Below are 17,486 nucleotides of genomic sequence, written 5' to 3' on the forward strand. Positions count from 1 at the left end.
TGTTTTTCAGGCCACGCTTTCCTTTGTTTTGCTTTGCTTTGTATTCCTGCCACGGCTTTGCTTTACCTTCTCTGCTCTGCTTTGCTTTTCCTACCCCTGCTGTGCTTTGCCTCGCCTCAAACTGCTTTCTTTACTTTGCTCTACGTTTCCTGGCACTGCTGAGACTTTCCTTGTACCAGTTTGCACTGCTTTGCTTTGCCTTGCTCTGGGTTGCCTTTCCGGGCCATGCTTTTTCAGGCCACGCTTTCCTTTGTTTTGCTTCGCTTTGTATTCCTGCCACGGCTCTGCTTTACCTTCTCTGCTCTGCTTTGCTTTTCCTACGCCTGCTGTGCTTTGCCTTGCCTCCTCTAACTGCTTTCTTTCTTTTGCTCTACATTTCCTGGTACTGCTTTGCTTTTCCTTGTGCTACTTTCCTTTGCTTTGCTCTGCCTTGCACTGCTTTGCCTTTCCTGGACACGCTTTACTTTGCTTTTCCTGGCCCTGCTTTTCTTGGTCTTTTTTTTGCATTTTTTTTTTTTGTTTGTTTTTTTTAATATAGTTACACATTCATTGCATTGCTTTGTTTTATTTTTGGACCTCTTTGCTTTGGTTTTCCTGGCCGCGCTTTGCTTTGCCTGGCCCTGCTTGTCATTTCTTTTCCTTATGCCGCATTCTTTTCCCTAGCAGGGCTTTGCTTTGCCTTCCTCGGCTTTGCCTCCACTGGCCATGTTTTCTTTTGCTTTTCAGGCCACGCTTTCCTTTGTTTTGCTTTGCTTTGTATTCCTGCCACGGCTTTGCTTTACCTTCTCTGCTCCGCTTTGCTTTTCCTACCCCTGCTCTGCTTTGCCTTGCCTCCAACTGCTTTCTTTACTTTGCTCTACGTTTCCTGGCACTGCTGGGACTTTCCTTGTACAAGTTTGCACTGCTTTGCTTTGCCTTGCTCTGCGTTGCCTTTCCTGGCCATGCTTTTTCCGGCCACGCTTTCCTTTGTCTTGCTTCGCTTCGTATTCCTGGCACCTCTTGGTTTTACCTTCTCTGCTCTGCTCTGCTTGTCCTACCGCTGATGTGCTTTGCCTCGCCTCAAACTGCTTTCTTTACTTTGCTCTACGTTTCCTGGCACTGCTGGGACTTTCCTTGTTCGAGTTTGCACTGCTTTGCTTTGCCTTGCTCTGCGTTGCCTTTCCTGGCCATGCTTTTTCGGGCCACGCTTTCCTTTGTCTTGCTTCGCTTCGTATTCCTGGCACCTCTTGGTTTTACTTTCCCTGCTCTGCTCTGCTTTTCCTACCCCTGCTGTGCTTTGCCTTGCCTCAAACTGCTTTCGTTACTTTGCTCTACGTTTCCTGGCCCTGCTGGGACTTTCCTTGTACAAGTTTGCACTGCTTTGCTTTGCCTTGCACTGCTTTGCCTCCCCTGGCTATGTTTTCTTTTGCTTTTTCAGGCCACGCTTTCCTTTGTCTTGCTTCACTTCGCTTTGTATTCCTGGCACCTCTAGGTTTTACTTTCTCTGTTCTGCTTTGCCTTGCCTCCAACTGTTTTCTTTACGTTGCTCTTCGTTTCCTGGCCCTGCTGGGACTTTCCTTGTACGAGTTTGCACTGCTTTGCTTTGCCTTGCTCTGCTTTGCCTTTCCTGGCCGTGCTTTTTCCGGCCACGCTTTCCTTTGTTTTGCTTCGCTTTGTATTCCTGGCGCCTCTTGGTTTTACTTTCTCTGCTCTGCTCTGTTTTTCCTACCCCTGCTGTGCTTTGCCTTGCCTCCTCAAACTGCTTTCTTTCTTTTGCTCTACATTTCCTGGCCCTGCTTTGCTTTTCCTTGTGCTACTTTCCTTTGCTTTGCTCTGCCTTGCACCGCTTTGCCTTTCCTGGACACGCTTTTCTTTGCTTTTCCTGGCCCTGCTTTGCTTGGTCTATTTTTTGCGTTTTTTTGTTTTGTTTGTTTGTTTGTTTGTTTGTTTTATTTTAATATAGATACATTTTCATTGCATTGCTTTGTTTTATTTTTGGACCTTTTTGCTTTGGTCTTCCTGGCCGCGCTTTGCTTTTCCTGGCCATGCTTTTTCAGGCCATGCTTTCCTTTGTCTTGCTTCGCTTCGCTTTGTATTCCTGGCACCTCTTGGTTTTACTTTCTCTGCTCTGCTTTGCCTCGCCTCAAACTGCTTTCGTTACTTTGCTCTACGTTTCCTGGCACTGCTGGGACTTTCCTTGTACGAGTTTGCACTGGTTTGCTTTGCCTTGCTCTGCTTTGCCTTTCCTGGCCATGCTTTTTCAGGCCATGCTTTCCTTTGTTTTGCTTTGCTTCGTATTCCTGCCACGGCTTTGCTTTACCTTCTCTGCTCTGCTTTGCTTTTCCTACCCCTGCTGTGCTTTGTCTCACCTCAAACTGCTTTCTTTACTTTGCTCTACGTTTCCTGGCACTGCTGGGACTTTCTTGTACAAGTTTGCACTGCTTCGCTTTGCCTTGCTCTGCGTTGCCTTTCCGGGCCATGCTTTTTCAGGCCATGCTTTCCTTCGTTTTTCTTTGCTTTGTATTCCTGGCACTGCTTTGCTTTTCCTTCTCTACGTTGCTTTCTTTTCCTACCCCTGCTGTGCTTTGCCTTGCCTCCTCAAACTGCTTTCTTTCTTTTGCTCTACATTTCCTGGTACTGCTTTGCTTTTCCTTGTGCTACTTTCCTTTGCTTTGCTCTGCCTTGCACTGGTTTGCCTTTCCTGGACACGCTTTACTTTGCTTTTCCTGGCCCTGCTTTGCTTGTTGGTTTTTTTTGCCTTTTATTTTATTTTATTTTATTTTTTTTACTTTAGATACATATTCATTGCATTGCTTTGTTTTATTTTTGGACCTTTTGGCTTTGGTTTTCCTCGCCGCGCTTTGCTTTTCCTGGCCATGCTTTTTCAGGCCACGCTTTCCTTTGTTTTCCTTTGCTTCGTATACTTGCCACGGCTTTGCTTTACCTTCTCTGCTCTGCTTTGCTTTTCCTACCCCTGCTGTGCTTTGTCTTGTCTCCTCAAACTGCTTTCTTTACTTTGCTCTATGTTTCCTGGCACTGCTGGGACTTTCCTTGTACAAGTTTGCACTGCTACGCTTTGCCTTGCTCTGCGTTGCCTTTCCTGGCCATGCTTTTTCAGGCCACGCTTTCCTTTGTCTTGCTTCGCTTTGTATTCCTGGCACCTCTTGGTTTTACTTTCTCTGCTCTGCTTGTCCTACCCCTGCTGTGCTTTGCCTTGCCTCAAACTGCTTTCGTTACTTTGCTCTACGTTTCCTGGCCCTGCTGGGACTTTCCTTGTACAAGTTTGCACTGCTTTGCTTTGCCTTGCACTGCTTTGCCTCCACTGGCCATGTTTTCTTTTGCTTTTTCAGGCCACGCTTTCCTTTGTCTTGCTTCGCTTCGCTTTGTATTCTTGGCACCTCTAGGCTTTACTTTCTCTGCTCTGCTTTGCCTTGCCTCCAACTGCTTTCTTTACTTTGCTCTACGTTTCCTGGCACTGCTGGGACTTTCCTTGTACCAGTTTGCACTGCTTTGCTTTGCCTTGCTCTGCGTTGCCTTTCCTGGCCATGCTTTTTCAGGCCATGCTTTCCTTTGTTTTGCTTCGCTTTGTATTCCTGCCACGGCTTTGCTTTACCTTCTCTGCTCTGCTTTGCTTTTCCTACCCCTGCTGTGCTTTGCCTCGCCTCAATTTCTTTCTTTCCTTTGCTCTACCTTTCCTGGCACTGCTGGGACTTTCCTTGTACCAGTTTGCACTGCTTTGCTTTGCCTTGCTCTGCGTTGCCTTTCCTGGCCATGCTTTTTCAGGCCATGCTTTCCTTTGTTTTCCTTTGCTTCGTATGCCTGGCACCTCTTGGTTTTACTTTCTCTGCTCTGCTTTGCTTTTCCTACCCCTGCTGTGCTTTGCCTCGCCTCCAACTGCTTTCGTTACTTTGCTCTACGTTTCCTGGCACTGCTGGGGCTTTCCTTGTGCCAGTTTGCACTGCTTTCCTTTGCCTTGCTCTGCGTTGCCTTTCCTGGCCATGCTTTTTCAGGCCATGCTTTCCTTTGTTTTCCTTTGCTTCATATTCCTGCCACGGCTTTCCTTTACCTTCTCTGCTCTGCTTTGCTTTTCCTACCCCTGCTGTGCTTTGCCTTGCCTCAAACTGCTTTCGTTACTTTGCTCTACCTTTCCTGGCACTGCTGGGACTTTCCTTGTACCAGTTTACACTGCTTTGCTTTGCCTTGCTCTGCTTTGCCTTTCCTGGCCATGCTTTTTCAGGCCATGCTTTCCTTTGTTTTCCTTTGCTTCGTATTCCTGGCGCCTCTTGGTTTTACCTTCTATGCTCTGCTTTGCTTTTCCTACCCCTGCTGTGCTTTGCCTTGCCTCCTCAAACCGCTTTCGTTACTTTGCTCTACCTTTCCTGGCACTGCTGGGACTTTCCTTGTACAAGTTTGCACTGCTTTGCTTTGCCTTGCTCGGCTTTCCTCTTCATTGCTCTGCTCTCCTGTGCTGCGCTAGGCTTCCTTTGCAGACCGTCCCGACGATTTTGCCGATGAGGCGATCGGTATATTTAGGACCGCATAAACCCTCAGACACACAGCTGGGCCTGCCCGCAGCCCGGACACTGTCCCCTCGCAACTCGAGGGTGGGGGCAGCAGGCCTGGCCACCCGACATGGTCAGTTCTGTGGCCCCAGCCGTGTGGCCTGCCGCTAGGCGGGCCCCACAGCTACCCTTCCAGGGACGTTGTTGGGTGAGGTTTTCAACGACGATAAGTACAGTGGAAGAAAGGCAACAATAAATCAATCAATCAATCAATAAATAAGTAAATATAAACCCAGGTAAAGCAAGACATGGTTCTTGCCCACTGCCACGGCGGACTATGAGGTGTCAAGGAGGCCGGGGAGCGGGCGAGCAGGGTACAGCCACCGTCCGAGTCTGGCCGCCAGCTCTACCTGGCATGAGGGCCCTGCGGTCTTTGCCCCGCAGACACTGGGAACCGGCAGGAGGGCTGGCCGCCAGCTCCTTACATTTGCTTCGCTTCTCTTTGTTTTTCCTTGCTCTGCTTTGCTTTGCTCTGCTCTGCTCTTCCGGGCACACTTTTGGTTTTCCTTCTCTACTTTCCTCTGCTGTTCCTGCCCCTGCTGTGCTTTGCCTCAGATTGCTTTGCTTTGCTTTGTTTGCTTTGTCTTTCCTGGCAATGCTTTGCTTTTCCTCGTGCTACTTCACTTTGCTTTGCTTTGCTTTGCCTTGCTCTGCTTTGCCTCCACTGGCCATGTGTTCTTTTGCTTTTTCAGGCCACACTTTCTTTTGTCGTGCTTTGCTTCGCTTCCTATTCCTGGCACCTCTTGGTTTTACTGTCTCTGCTCTGCTTTGCCTTGCCTCAAACTGCTTTCTTATTTTGCTATACGTTTCCTGGCACTGCTGGGACTTTCCTTGTACAAGTTTGCACTGCTTCGCTTTGCACTGCTTCGCTTTGCCTTGCTCTGCGTTGCCTTTCCTGACCATGCTTTTTCAGGCCGTGCTTTCCTTTGGTTTGCTTTGCTTTGTATTCCTGCCACGGCTTTGCTTTACTTTCTCTGCTCTGCTTTTCTTTGCTCTGCCTTGCACTGCTTTGCCTTTCCTGGACATGCTTTACTTTGCTTTTCCTGGCCCTGCTTTCCTTGGGTTTTTTTGTCCTTTTTTTTTTTTTTTTTTTTTATAGGTACATATTCATTGCATTGCTTTGTTTTATTTTTGGACCTTTTTTGCTTTGCTTTTCTGTCCGCGCTTTGCTTTTTGAATATCCCACGCAGGTGACTGGGTGCTCTGGGGAGATCTTTGGCTGCCTCAGCAAATTGCTTGTGCAGCACGGGGAGGTGCTTTTGCGTACCAAGGATGTGATGGGTGTACCAGAGTGATGCTTGGGGATCCCGGGTATCTACCTCTCCTACCCCAGGGACAAGTTAGGGTACTCCACAGAGGTCTCTGCATGCTTCACAGAGGTGCTTTTTGAACGACCGAGATGCTGAAAGAACTTGCTTGGGAGCTCTGGACGGATGTCAAAGTACCTTGGGATGTGCTTGGGTTCCCTGGGGAGATGTTTCAATAATGCTGCAGTGGGGTGCCTGAGTGCTGTGGGGAGATGCGTGGGTTCTCCAGGAAGATGCTTGCGTTCTCGGGGGGTTATGCTTGTGTGCCTCAGGGAAATAGCCGTGTTCCTGGGGAAATGCTTTGCTGCTGCTGGGGAATCGTAGAATCATAGAATAGCCCGAGTTGGAAGGGACCCATAAGGATGATCAAGTCCAACCCCTGGCACCGCACAGGTCTACCCAAAATGCTTGGGTCCTTAAAAGGGTCATGTTTGGATGCCCTACAATGATGCTTGGGTGCTCCAGAGAGATGCCTGGCTGAGCCGGGCAGAACCTTGTGAGCTCAGGGTGATGTTGGGATCTCCTGGAAGGTGCTGGAATGCTCTTGGATGATGCCTCACAGGTAGAATGTAGTGCTTAGGTGTCCTGGGGAGATGCTTGTCTACTCCAACACAAGGCTTGTGTGCCCTGGGGAAAATCTCGGTGATTTCAAGAGGTGCTTATGTTCCTTGGCGAGAGGCTTGGGTGTCGTGGAGAGTGCTCCAGGAAGATGCTTGTATTCCCAAGGGAGACTGGTTCTTTCCCTAGGGAGGTTCATGTCTTCTCTAGGGAGGTGCCTGAATGCTCCTTGGACATGCTCGTGTACTCTGGGGAGCTGCTTGGGTACTCCTAGTACAATATGGTTGGGTGCTCTGGGGAGATGCTTGGGTGCTCCCAAGATGGGGAATGGTCTGGGGAATGTTTGGCTGCACCTTAGAGCACAAAAATCTATCCCCTAATCACACAAAGCTCTGCCCCAGGCACCCAAGCATCTCCCTGCAGCACAGAAGCACCTCCCTGCAATACCCAAGCACCTCATTGCACCTCACACAGGAACCTTCCCACCACAGTCCTACATCTGACTGGAGAACCCAAGCATCTCCCCAGGGCACCAAAACACCACCTGGGGCACACAAACATCCCACTGGACATGGGAAGCACCTCCCTTGGCACCCAAGAGCTTCTGAGGGCTGCACAAGTACCTACCAGGGTCATTCAAGTATGTCCCCGTGCTCATGCACGCACCCCCCCAGGGGACACAGATACCAAAGAGCAGGAACTAAGCATCTCCCCACAGCACTCCAGCATCTCCCTGGAGCCAAGCATCACACAAAAAGCACCCAACCATCTCCCTGGAGCACCCAAAATCCTCCCTGGAGAAACACAGCTTTACCCTGGATCAAACTAGCCTCTCCCTTGGGCACACAACCACATCTCCTAGGGTACACAAGCATCCCCAAATAGCACTCAAGCATTTCTCTGGAGCCACCAAGAAACAGCCAGGATCACCAATCCATCTTCCTGAGACATCCAAAAAAATCTCTGCATCACCCAGCTGTCTTCTTGGAGAAACCAAGCATCTCCCTGCACACCCAGGGAGTATCTGGACACAGCAGCTAAGAAGCCTGGGGAGCACCCAGATTCTTCTTGCCATAGCCAAGAACTTCCATCGAGCAAGAAAGCAGCTCCTGAGTCCCGCGGGCACCTTCTCAGGCACCCAGGCATCATCTCTGCACTGGGATGAGCACACAAGCATCTCCTCCCCACATTGGTTCCTGGACCATTCAGGCTCGCACTGCACTTCAGCCCCTGCTCCATCGCGCACTCACCTCCCTGTCCTGCCCTGCTCTGCCCTCTGCTGCCTGCTGCCAGGGGCTTCCATCCCGACTGGGGCCTGCCTGCAACCAGGGGCCTTTTATCCTGACTGGGCTGCCATGTCACGGCCCCACTGTGACGCCTGGATGACACAGCCACCGCTGCCCATTGTGACACCTGGGTGACACAGCCACCGCTGCCCTCCTGCCTACTGGGACACCACTCAGTATCTATTTCCTCGGACTCACAGGTTTGTCAGTGACAGTTAAATTTAAGATAATTTATCAGATTCACCCCCAGAAAAAAAATATTTCTGGCAACTTCCGTAAACCTCAACAAGATAACAAATGCCAAATCATTCTTGAAGTTTTAGTCTGAAGTGTTGGTGTTTATATTTCTTTGTGTTTTTCTTGTCAGTGTTTAGCATGCTTTTCCTTTCTTGTTCAAGTTTGAAGTTACACACATATGCTTTCCTCTTTCTCTAGCTTGGAAAGTTCTCTTCTAAAAAGATCTTCTATTTCTAGCTGCTTTCTCTACTCTTCTGTTAAGAATCCTCATGGTTCATGTCTTGTCCTTGTCTCTATGTTTGCTTGGTCAGCTCTGTGTCTCAGCACTTGTGCTTATTACCATAGAATTGTCAAATCCTTTAGGCTGGAAAAGAGCTCTGAGGTCATCAAGTCCAAGCGCTAACCCAGCCCTGCCAAGTCTACCACTAAACCACGTCCCCAAGCACCACATCTACACGTCTTTTGCAGAGCTGCAGGGACGGTGATTCAACTCCTTCCCTGGGCAGCCTCTTCCAAGGACTCACAATCCTTTCAGGGAAGAATTTTTTCCTCATATCCACCCCATGCCTTCCTGGGTGAAACTTGAGGCCAATTCCTCTTCTCCTGTTGCTTGCTGCTTGGGAGAAAGGCCAACCCCCACGCTGCTACAACCTCTAAGAGGGAGTTGTGGAGAACAATAAGGTCTTGTGGAGTAATTGCTTAAAGTGACTAGGAAAATTAAACTAACATTCACATTTTAAAGAAACTGTAGAGCATTGAGGAGGCTTTCAGGGTATGCTATAGCAGCATTACCTGAGTGTTCCCTAGGCTTCCACCCTTACATGTTACCGCACTGGGGGAACCTGGTGTGCTGACTGTAAGGAACAGCACGGAGCATGGATTAGCATGGATTATAACCGCTCTTGCAAGTGACCTTCTTTTAAGCACAACAGTTTAAATGATCAGGTTACAGAGAAAACCCTTTCACTGCAAAATAGATTCAATAAGGACTTGTGGCTTAGCAGTTTCGTTTCAAAACCCAAGTTGTTGGGTTTGATGGAAAAATGGTTGGTTTGGATGGTAAAAAGGTCGTCCGTTTTGATGGTAGGTTTAGTCTGAGTATTGAAGGCTTCCATCAGTAAGCTCTGCATCTGAAAGACAAAGGGAAGAAATGTCATTCCCTGTTGTGATACTCAACATGGAACTGTCTGGCTCAGTGGTTTTCTTTCTAAAGAGAGAAGTCACAACCCTGCACATGGCTTGATCTGCTCTCTGACTACAGGGCTGAACTGACTGTTGAAGGCAGCTTCCAAAGCCCTCCCATTAAACTGACTGCATTTCAGTTCCATGCTAAAATTGGTCAACTGTACAGAATATTAGGACAAAGCTACCTGCTTTGATAGCAAATGGTAGACCTTATGTAAGTTACATTCATTTGAAGGTTTGACTGGACGGCATCCTTGTTTTACTAGTGATCTTGTGGTCAAGCCGTCCAAATCCTAGCCACAGAACAGAAGCGTTCAGAAACTGGCTAGAGAGAGCACTTATTAGAGAGAGCAGGAATTTAACTGCTTTAACGCTGCTCTTTCTCTCACGTATCTGGGATTTCCTTAAATCACAAATTATCACTAGCTATCCTTGTTAATTTATTCAAAGTAACATGAGTCCAGGTGAAAAGGCACACTCTAACAAGTCCTCAGTTGTTCCTAGTCTGCTCCTAGCTTACTTGAGAGGTTCAATACAGTTAAAAATAAATAAATAAATAAATAACCTGCTGAAGTAGCCTTTTTTCAGATTAGATTCCACCATTCAGAAAATCCTGCTTAAGAGACGTTTTTTCTTTTCTTTGAAAGACTGACCTTCCCCCACATGAAACTAATTAGTATCTTCAGGCTTGATGAAATACATGAATTTCTCAATTTACCAAAATTGCTTTGCACAGCCCTCCTATCCTGCTTATGTTTCAAGCAGCGTATCTAAGTGGGGTACTGTTGGGGTGCATCTCTTTCACTCATGTAGCCCAGTGATCCCAATGCCCTGGACTTGTGTAATGTGTGCAAGACATTTACTTTCTCCCTATACTTTTGACTGGTTTAGAAAAAGCGAGTTCGCCATCTGCTGGCCAGAGAATTCACCGAAGCCCAAAGAGCATTAGAGCAGACGCATTTTCTTCTGTGCTGTTCCTGATTTATCAGCTAGAAGAGACACTTACAGTTTAGTACAATCAGGATTCTTTTGACATTAGTAGCATAAAAAGTCTATTTTTGCAACACTAGTATTTGAAAGACCTCCGTTCAGTCCCTAATTTTCTTCTTGATAATGGGACAGATTGTATTAATGTTTGCAAGAATGTGTGAACAACCAGCCTCCCCTCCATGTCGTATTTTAAGATTAAAACTTGTGGTCGTCCCTGTCTCAAAATACAGACATGCTTTGCAACAATCGCACTCCCTCTTTAGCTTGAAGGAACTTGTCAGTGCCAGAATCTACTGACTATGGCAATTTACTTCATCATCCAAACCGGGCAGAATTTTTGAAAACCTCTTGCAAGATTTCACTTCTCCAAACATTATGTAGAAGACATTCAGCTGTAAAGCAAGAAGATGAAGTCCTTTGTTTCCTATGCCAGAATGACATTTTCAACACTGAACAGGATTGTCACCAACTGTTAACTGGTTGTTAAGTTGTGGCTAGGTATAAAATGTAGAAAATGTTTAAAAATAAAACTTGCCTATGGATAGTGAACTGTCTTCTTTGGGGATTACTTCAGTTACCTGTAAGAGGAAAACAGATGATTTGGGGGGGTTGTTTGTTTTTAAGAACGGGTGCAGTCTTGCCAGTAATTTAGCTGGTATTTTTCAAAGTGACCTCTTAGAAACTTTACAGCTCTGTTGAATCAACATGTCTCTAACCCTACAATTAAATAATGCTAAAAGATGCAGCAATTTATCTTCCTGCAAGTGCTTATTAAGATATCTGAGTAACTGCGACCGTGGCTTCATCACAGATATATATATATATATTTAATACTACACACTTCTGCTCAGAAAGAAAATCACGGAAAATGTAAAATTTCATTTGAGATGTTGAATTTGTTGCAGTGTGAGATCTTCTTCATCACATGATTCTATTCTTAATTAAACCATATTATCTACTGAGAGACCAAGATTACGACAAGAACAGCACAGAGTTCAGCATGAAGCCAATCAGGAGCTCAAGTTTGTACTTATTTTTTTGTAAGGAGATGTACCAAGCTGGCTTTTTTATTGTTTCATCAGCACATTTCTAAGCCTATACGAGCAGGGAAAAAAAAAAAAAAAAAAACAACAAGTAGAACAATTGCAGGGCTCCTCAGTTTACAGCATGAGGTCGCTTTTTCCAGGTGAAAAGCGGAGCCATAAGTGGCAGTACACTAAAGCCCTGGCACGTTGAGATCCAAGAGGAGAGCTGTTTGGCCCTCCTTTTCACTCCTGGGAACCACATACCTCAAAACCCACAGACTATGGGATATATCTCAGAGAAATCTTGGGAAAGGAGAGCATGAAGAGCATGTTTGTAAATTTATTTCTCCCTGGGCTTCTTCTGCTTCTCCAAGAAATACTTGTTTGAATATAACTTTGGCAGCAGTACTTATGCTGTTTTGCACCCATTTAAAACTCCTACAAAAAACTGAAAAGTTAGACTGAAAAGCATCTCTTTCCGTTCTACTTTGTAAAGCTGCATGTTTTCCTCATGCAAAACAACAGGGGAATGGAAGCTAGAAAAGGAAATGCTGAATGTAAAACAAAACAGACCAAACCTCAGCCCTCCAGGACAAAAGCCGATAACTAAGTCCTTTCTAACATGCTGATTAGGTTTCAAGAGGATACCGCTTTAAATAAGCGTAATTGTGTGTCCATAGGCAGAAGCTGAATAATGACAGGATGAATATCTATACTTAATTTTTTGTTACTGTCTTCCTGTAGCACACAGGGACTTGTTACGTTTAGGGAAAATGCTAACCTAATGGAGGGTTTAAACCATAAGCTAGTTTGTTATACCAAAATGACTGAGAGAACAAAGCATAAAGTGTTTTCAGATTTCTAGTACACCTTGATTGCTATCCATTAAACTTAAGACAGGTTAAACAAAGCACAGGAAATAAGAGAACTCCTAGTCCCACAACTGGCAAATTGTGCGCACACTTTCCGTTCCTGAGAAAATAATACACAAACCTGAAAAATGCATTTAACTGAGAAATGAAGACATCCCCGTCCTATTGGAAGACTAAGGTGACAGCTCTTGGGCTCAGTGATTTTCAGATAAGCTCCAGTCTTCAACTTGCAGACACCAGTGACAGCTCCTTTTTTCGGATTGAAAGGGAAAATGTTTCAACAACACATTGAAAACATACTTAAGGGACAAGAAACAAAATCAAGACTGCAGTGAGAAGGAAAACAGAAAAACAATACTGGGAAAAAAAAAAAAAGAGAAAAGAGAAAAGACCTTGGTCTTTGTATCGACCAACGAGATAAGCCTTACACATTTTTAAGTTTATTTTTGACGATTGATTGATGCGTTACCAGATATTAAGTACTATTCAAGAGCAAATATTAACACTAGTAAGAATAAATCCGATCCACCAGCCCTTATTCAAAATACATCAATTTCTAATTTGGAGATAACGTCTCTCTGACAAGGAAGTAGAAAAGCTGTAAATACCGATATAGTTTCCTCTCCCGATGTTCCATATACATACCGACGCTGTTCCTACACCTACACTCTGAGCATAAATTTATGTTGACATGAGTATCGGGTGTTATTTCTGTTTGCCTTGAGAGACTCTCCTCCTGTCCACTGAAAAGTAAACTCAAGATTCCAGATCAGTTAAAACAGTTGCTAGCCCCCCATTCAGAGTTCTGCAGCAGCAGTGTTCAGATTTTTCAGCAGTCTCTTTACAAAATGACCACTTATAAGTGTACAAAAACACTTATCACCTAGCTTCTCAGTAGGTACACGTTTGGCCTCTCTTAAGCAGAGAGTCAATCACAGCTTAAGATTTTATACAAGATCCCATTTTCAAGTTTGGGATTATTTCAGAAAATCTTTTTGCCTAGAAACAGTACTACTAGTAACACTTTAACTGGTTTGCCAGCACAACCTTTTACCCTGTTAGAAATGATGTTGACTTCTACCTTCATGTAGCATACATAGTGTCCTGTGCGACAGTTGATTCCATGATGCACCAGCACCGCATATAAGGCATAGAGGAGTGGTTCTCCACTTGATTGAGACATATAGGCTCGGAGGTCCAAATATTCAGGATATTTTACCTCCTAAAGAGAGACCAAGAAGATAGAAAAATTATATCAGAGTACTTCGCAGACTAGCCAGAGAAAAACACTTCCAAAAAACAGAGACTGGAATTATATGAATATATCTCTTGATTCACTAAAAATAAGTCTTCCCATAAGCAACGTTTAATACTAGAAGTTGCAGACAACTGTTTCCTGATGAATTAGCCTTCTCAGAGGAAAGTTTATGCTTCTTGTCAAGCAGGAACTTTACTGATATTAAGAGAAAAATGAAAAAAAGAGAAAATGAAAATAAAAGCAGACCATTTCTCTATATTCTTAAGGTATATTCTTAATATACCTTGTTGATCTTTCCACCTGTGAAATCTGCAAATCTTTTCAGTGATATTGTGAGAACGTTGGAAGAACGGTGTACGGTAAATCTCTTGGATGCAGGAACCATCTTTTTACACCTTAAAAACAAGCAGAGACAAGTGTTTGAAAGCATCTTCTTTTTCGCCCCCAAAACAAACTCCTTTTAATGTCTCACGCATGCTTATGCTATTTGAATGATATTTACTTGCATCATATGTTTGGTTTTTTCTTTTCATAAACCCATGCACTGCATGTCACGTTTGTTAATACAGAGAAGAAGGTAAGTTTTACCAACAACTCAGAGCACAGCGGGAACAGGAATCTCTCATGAAAGCGTATTACCAGGGAGTTATAAAATATAAACAAAAAATATTAAAAATGAGTTATATATAAGACTAATAACAGTTATCAGCAATGGAAAAAGTACTGTACATGTGCAAGGCCTTTCCTTTTAAGCTCACAAAAAGACAGAAAATTCTGGCTTTAAGTGTGACTGAACCGATCACACCTCAAAGAGCACATTAAGGAAAGACCATGCAATTCAGATGTGAGGTGCTATTACAGTTCTTTCTCTTCCTCAGACATCACTTATGAGAATCCTGAATACGCTGCATGTTGCTTTCTAGGATCCGCAGGCCAAGACGAACCTGGGATTAAATTGCTTTAATAACCTATTGGACGCTCTTGATTCGACACCCTAATTTCCTTAGTATCCGACAACAAGAAGTGGATACTGCATTTTTCATTTAGAGGGGTCAGGCATGAATCCTACAGAACTGAGCCGGGCACTCTGTGCTTTTCTGAGGGGATGTTTGACTAACAGCTTGTTTTGCCAAACCATCTTATGCAAATGTTCAATTGTTTCTCACATACGTAGAAACATCTTACATATTGATCAGCACAGAGAGCGCCTGAACTCAATAGGCTTTCCCTGTGCACGGGTTAGGCTTAAGGGAGCTCATTTCAGGCATTAGTCCACATCGACAGGTTTCACAGTTCAAGAGCTGTGCAAGACGCTGTTTAGTGAGCCAGCACAGGCTGCTAACATTCATTACCACGGAGCCAGCTCACATTCCCTGACACTCAATCTAACTTTGTTTCACAGTGAACGCTGGGACCTGCAGGAACCTGCTGCTGCCTTCCACTCCAAATCATTCTCCATAGCTCCTTGCTTCAGCTCACCACTACTACGAAATGAAGCAACAACAACAACAACAACAAAGCTGCGTCTCCTTATTTCTAAATGAAGTTAAAGGATAACTTACGCTCTAAGTCATGTAATATATAAAACTAATATCTAGTATTAAGACATAATTAGTAATGATCTTACTCGCTACATTTATAGCAATTCTCTCCATCCAGCTCTTCAGGTTTCACAAATAGTTCTAGAGCTCTGGTAACAGATGAAACCGCCTAGAGGAGCGAGAAAGAAGAGCGTAAAGTCACTGTAAATTCAAAATTCCAGAGACGCACTAGGAGTTTATAAGAGAACCTGACTAATACATACTTAAGCGATCTACTATGAGCACTGTCAAGAAGGAGGCAGAAAGAGCATGCTCAGCGTTTACCTCACCTGGAAGTCATTCTACTTTGAAACAAATCATTTTCCAGTAACGCAGACAGCATCTATAGTGTGCTTTGTCATCAATACCGGCAACAAATCCAGCAGTCTAACAATTAGATGTATATTGAGGTAGAACAACAAAGAAGTGTGACAGTATTATACTTTGTGCAGCAATAAAATTCTTTCCCCTTAAACCCAATGCAGACGTGGAGACTATTTACAGGGGTTCCACAGAAGGACAAAGTCCAATCCACTTTCTAACCACCACCAAGCTCTTATATTTTAACATTGTACGTGGTTTGGTTTTTTAAGTTAAACAAGTTTAATTTAGAAAGTTATACATGTACTTAAACATCATGAATTATATTTACAAAACCTCCTACCTTTACATCCAAAGTGATATCAAGAAATGCCTCATACGTATCCGAAACTGCTTTGCAATTCAAGCACTTCACTGGAAGCAAAATATAAATGCTTAACAACACGTGAAGGAGACTAACTGTCCACATTCAAGTTGTCGATAGATACTACTTCAGACAAACTACAGACTGCTTTACTACTGACAAAAGACACAGATCAGTTCTAAGGACAGGAATATTTTTAAAAGTACCTCTTGATCTTAGAAATCCTCCAAATATTTGATGAATGGTGGTGGTAGCTTGAGAAGATCTGTCCAATCTGGAAATAAATTATAATCAGACCTCAGAAGATTTAAGGCACACAGTTAACTCTTCAAAGAGTTTTATGAAAACCAAGGATGACCTAGACTTTCAGTTTTGATAGTAAATAAAGGCCTAAAAGGTGCTAGAGAACGTATAAAAGTGAATTTGTTTATGCTTACTTGGTGCTTCCATTCAAGCACACTTCCTGCATAGCATCAACAGTATAGCGCAAGAACTCGTGTGCGTCTTCTTGACTGCCAAAACGGAAATGTTGTCCTATTCCTAAATAAGAAGATGATAGTATTTACCTCATTTAAAAATGAAGTAATTCTCCTGTTTCTAAAATCTCTCTTCTTTATAGTGTTAAAACCATTTATACACATCAAATAATTATTTGAAGATTACAAGATGCTGAAAAAGAAACACATCTGAAGCCACTTACGACTGAGATTATTGATAACACGCGTAGGCTCGATGGCATCAACAGTGCAACGCAGGGCCTGGTTAATGTGAGTCTCCATCGTGCACATCATGCAAAAATCTTGTTCACGACCTGAAGAGTGAAAGAAGAAAGCATCCCAGTCTAGCGAAACAGACATAACTACAAACAAACATATAAGTAACATTTAAACTATAGATACAATATCCACTCTCCTTGTCCCAACAGCCTCCTAACATTTCATTTCACACAACTTTATAGAATAAAAATATCCATTAAGCCTGTATTCAAGTGCATTTTGTGATGAGAAATCTAAAAGACTACTGCAAAGTCACGTTTGTAAAGGCTGACAGGAATGTGAACTCCACAGGTTGCAAAATGTATGAGGAAAGAATATTTGACGTTGATGATACAGCATTAAGAGAATGTGGGTTATTTTCAGCACAGTGCTGTCAGGTGAGCTTCATGATACAGAGCTACGAGTCCTTTGGGAGAAAGGAAAAATTACAGTAATGTATGTAATAGTACTTCTGCCCTCCTTTTTTCAACAGGATTCTTAACTGAAACGATTTCTATATACAGGAAGAAAACAGTTAAATTTCTAGGTATCCATACAAAGATACCAGCCTAAAAAGCATACAGGTTTAGTACAACATTTACTTTATAGTACAACATTTTATTTAGGACAAAATCAGTCTAGATTTTAATTCAGTCCCACAAAAAAATCTAGTCGTGTTCATAACAGCTCATATTGCTTTCTAGGTTTTTTTTTTTTTTTTTTTTTTTAATTGGTTCAACAACAAACAGACCCTTTATTGTAGTGCATTATGGAACCTCGGCTGTGCAGACTAAAGACCTATGATGCCAACATCCTAAATTTTATTGCCTTTCTAGCAGCAGGAAGCCCAAATAGCCCAAATGCCAAATGTTCATTAAATGCATTACTGTCCAATGCACTTCATTATTCCCATGAAGCAAGAAAAGATCCTTTTAAAAAAACAAACAAACAAACAAACAAACAAAACACATGGTGCATTAAACGCACTCCATATGCTATTCCGAGCCCGCTGCTAATACAATGCTCAAAGCCAGCTTCTACAGGTAAAATCAGGCAAGTAAGTTTGTCTCACAGAATCACTGCTGTTCTTTCACCTTCACAGCTATCCAATAGATTTAAAATACTGTTAGAAAGTACTCACATGACTGGCTGTGCTCAAGAGAAAGCATGTAATTGGCAAGTGGGGGGGTGTAGGTCAAACACTGTA

General features: G+C 43.7%; 1 protein-coding gene across 1 annotated transcript; it reads right to left on the minus strand.

The window, feature by feature from the left end:
- Positions 1-8,746: 8,746 nt before the first annotated feature.
- Positions 8,747-17,486, minus strand: LOC310891054 (ubiquitin carboxyl-terminal hydrolase 42-like; the record flags this gene model as incomplete). Its single annotated transcript, XM_083853351.1, has 10 exons — positions 17,421-17,486; positions 16,225-16,335; positions 15,962-16,064; positions 15,731-15,798; positions 15,504-15,574; positions 14,887-14,969; positions 13,543-13,654; positions 13,056-13,223; positions 8,920-9,059; positions 8,747-8,783 (listed from the first exon to the last, which is right to left on the minus strand). Exons 1-10 carry the CDS (start codon positions 17,446-17,448, stop codon positions 8,747-8,749), a joined length of 921 nt encoding a protein of 306 aa, XP_083709477.1. The 5' UTR covers positions 17,449-17,486.

The sequence above is a fragment of the Anser anser genome (genome assembly GCF_964211835.1).
Source record: "Anser anser genome assembly, contig: HAP1_SCAFFOLD_75, whole genome shotgun sequence".
Lineage (NCBI taxonomy): Eukaryota > Metazoa > Chordata > Aves > Anseriformes > Anatidae > Anser > Anser anser.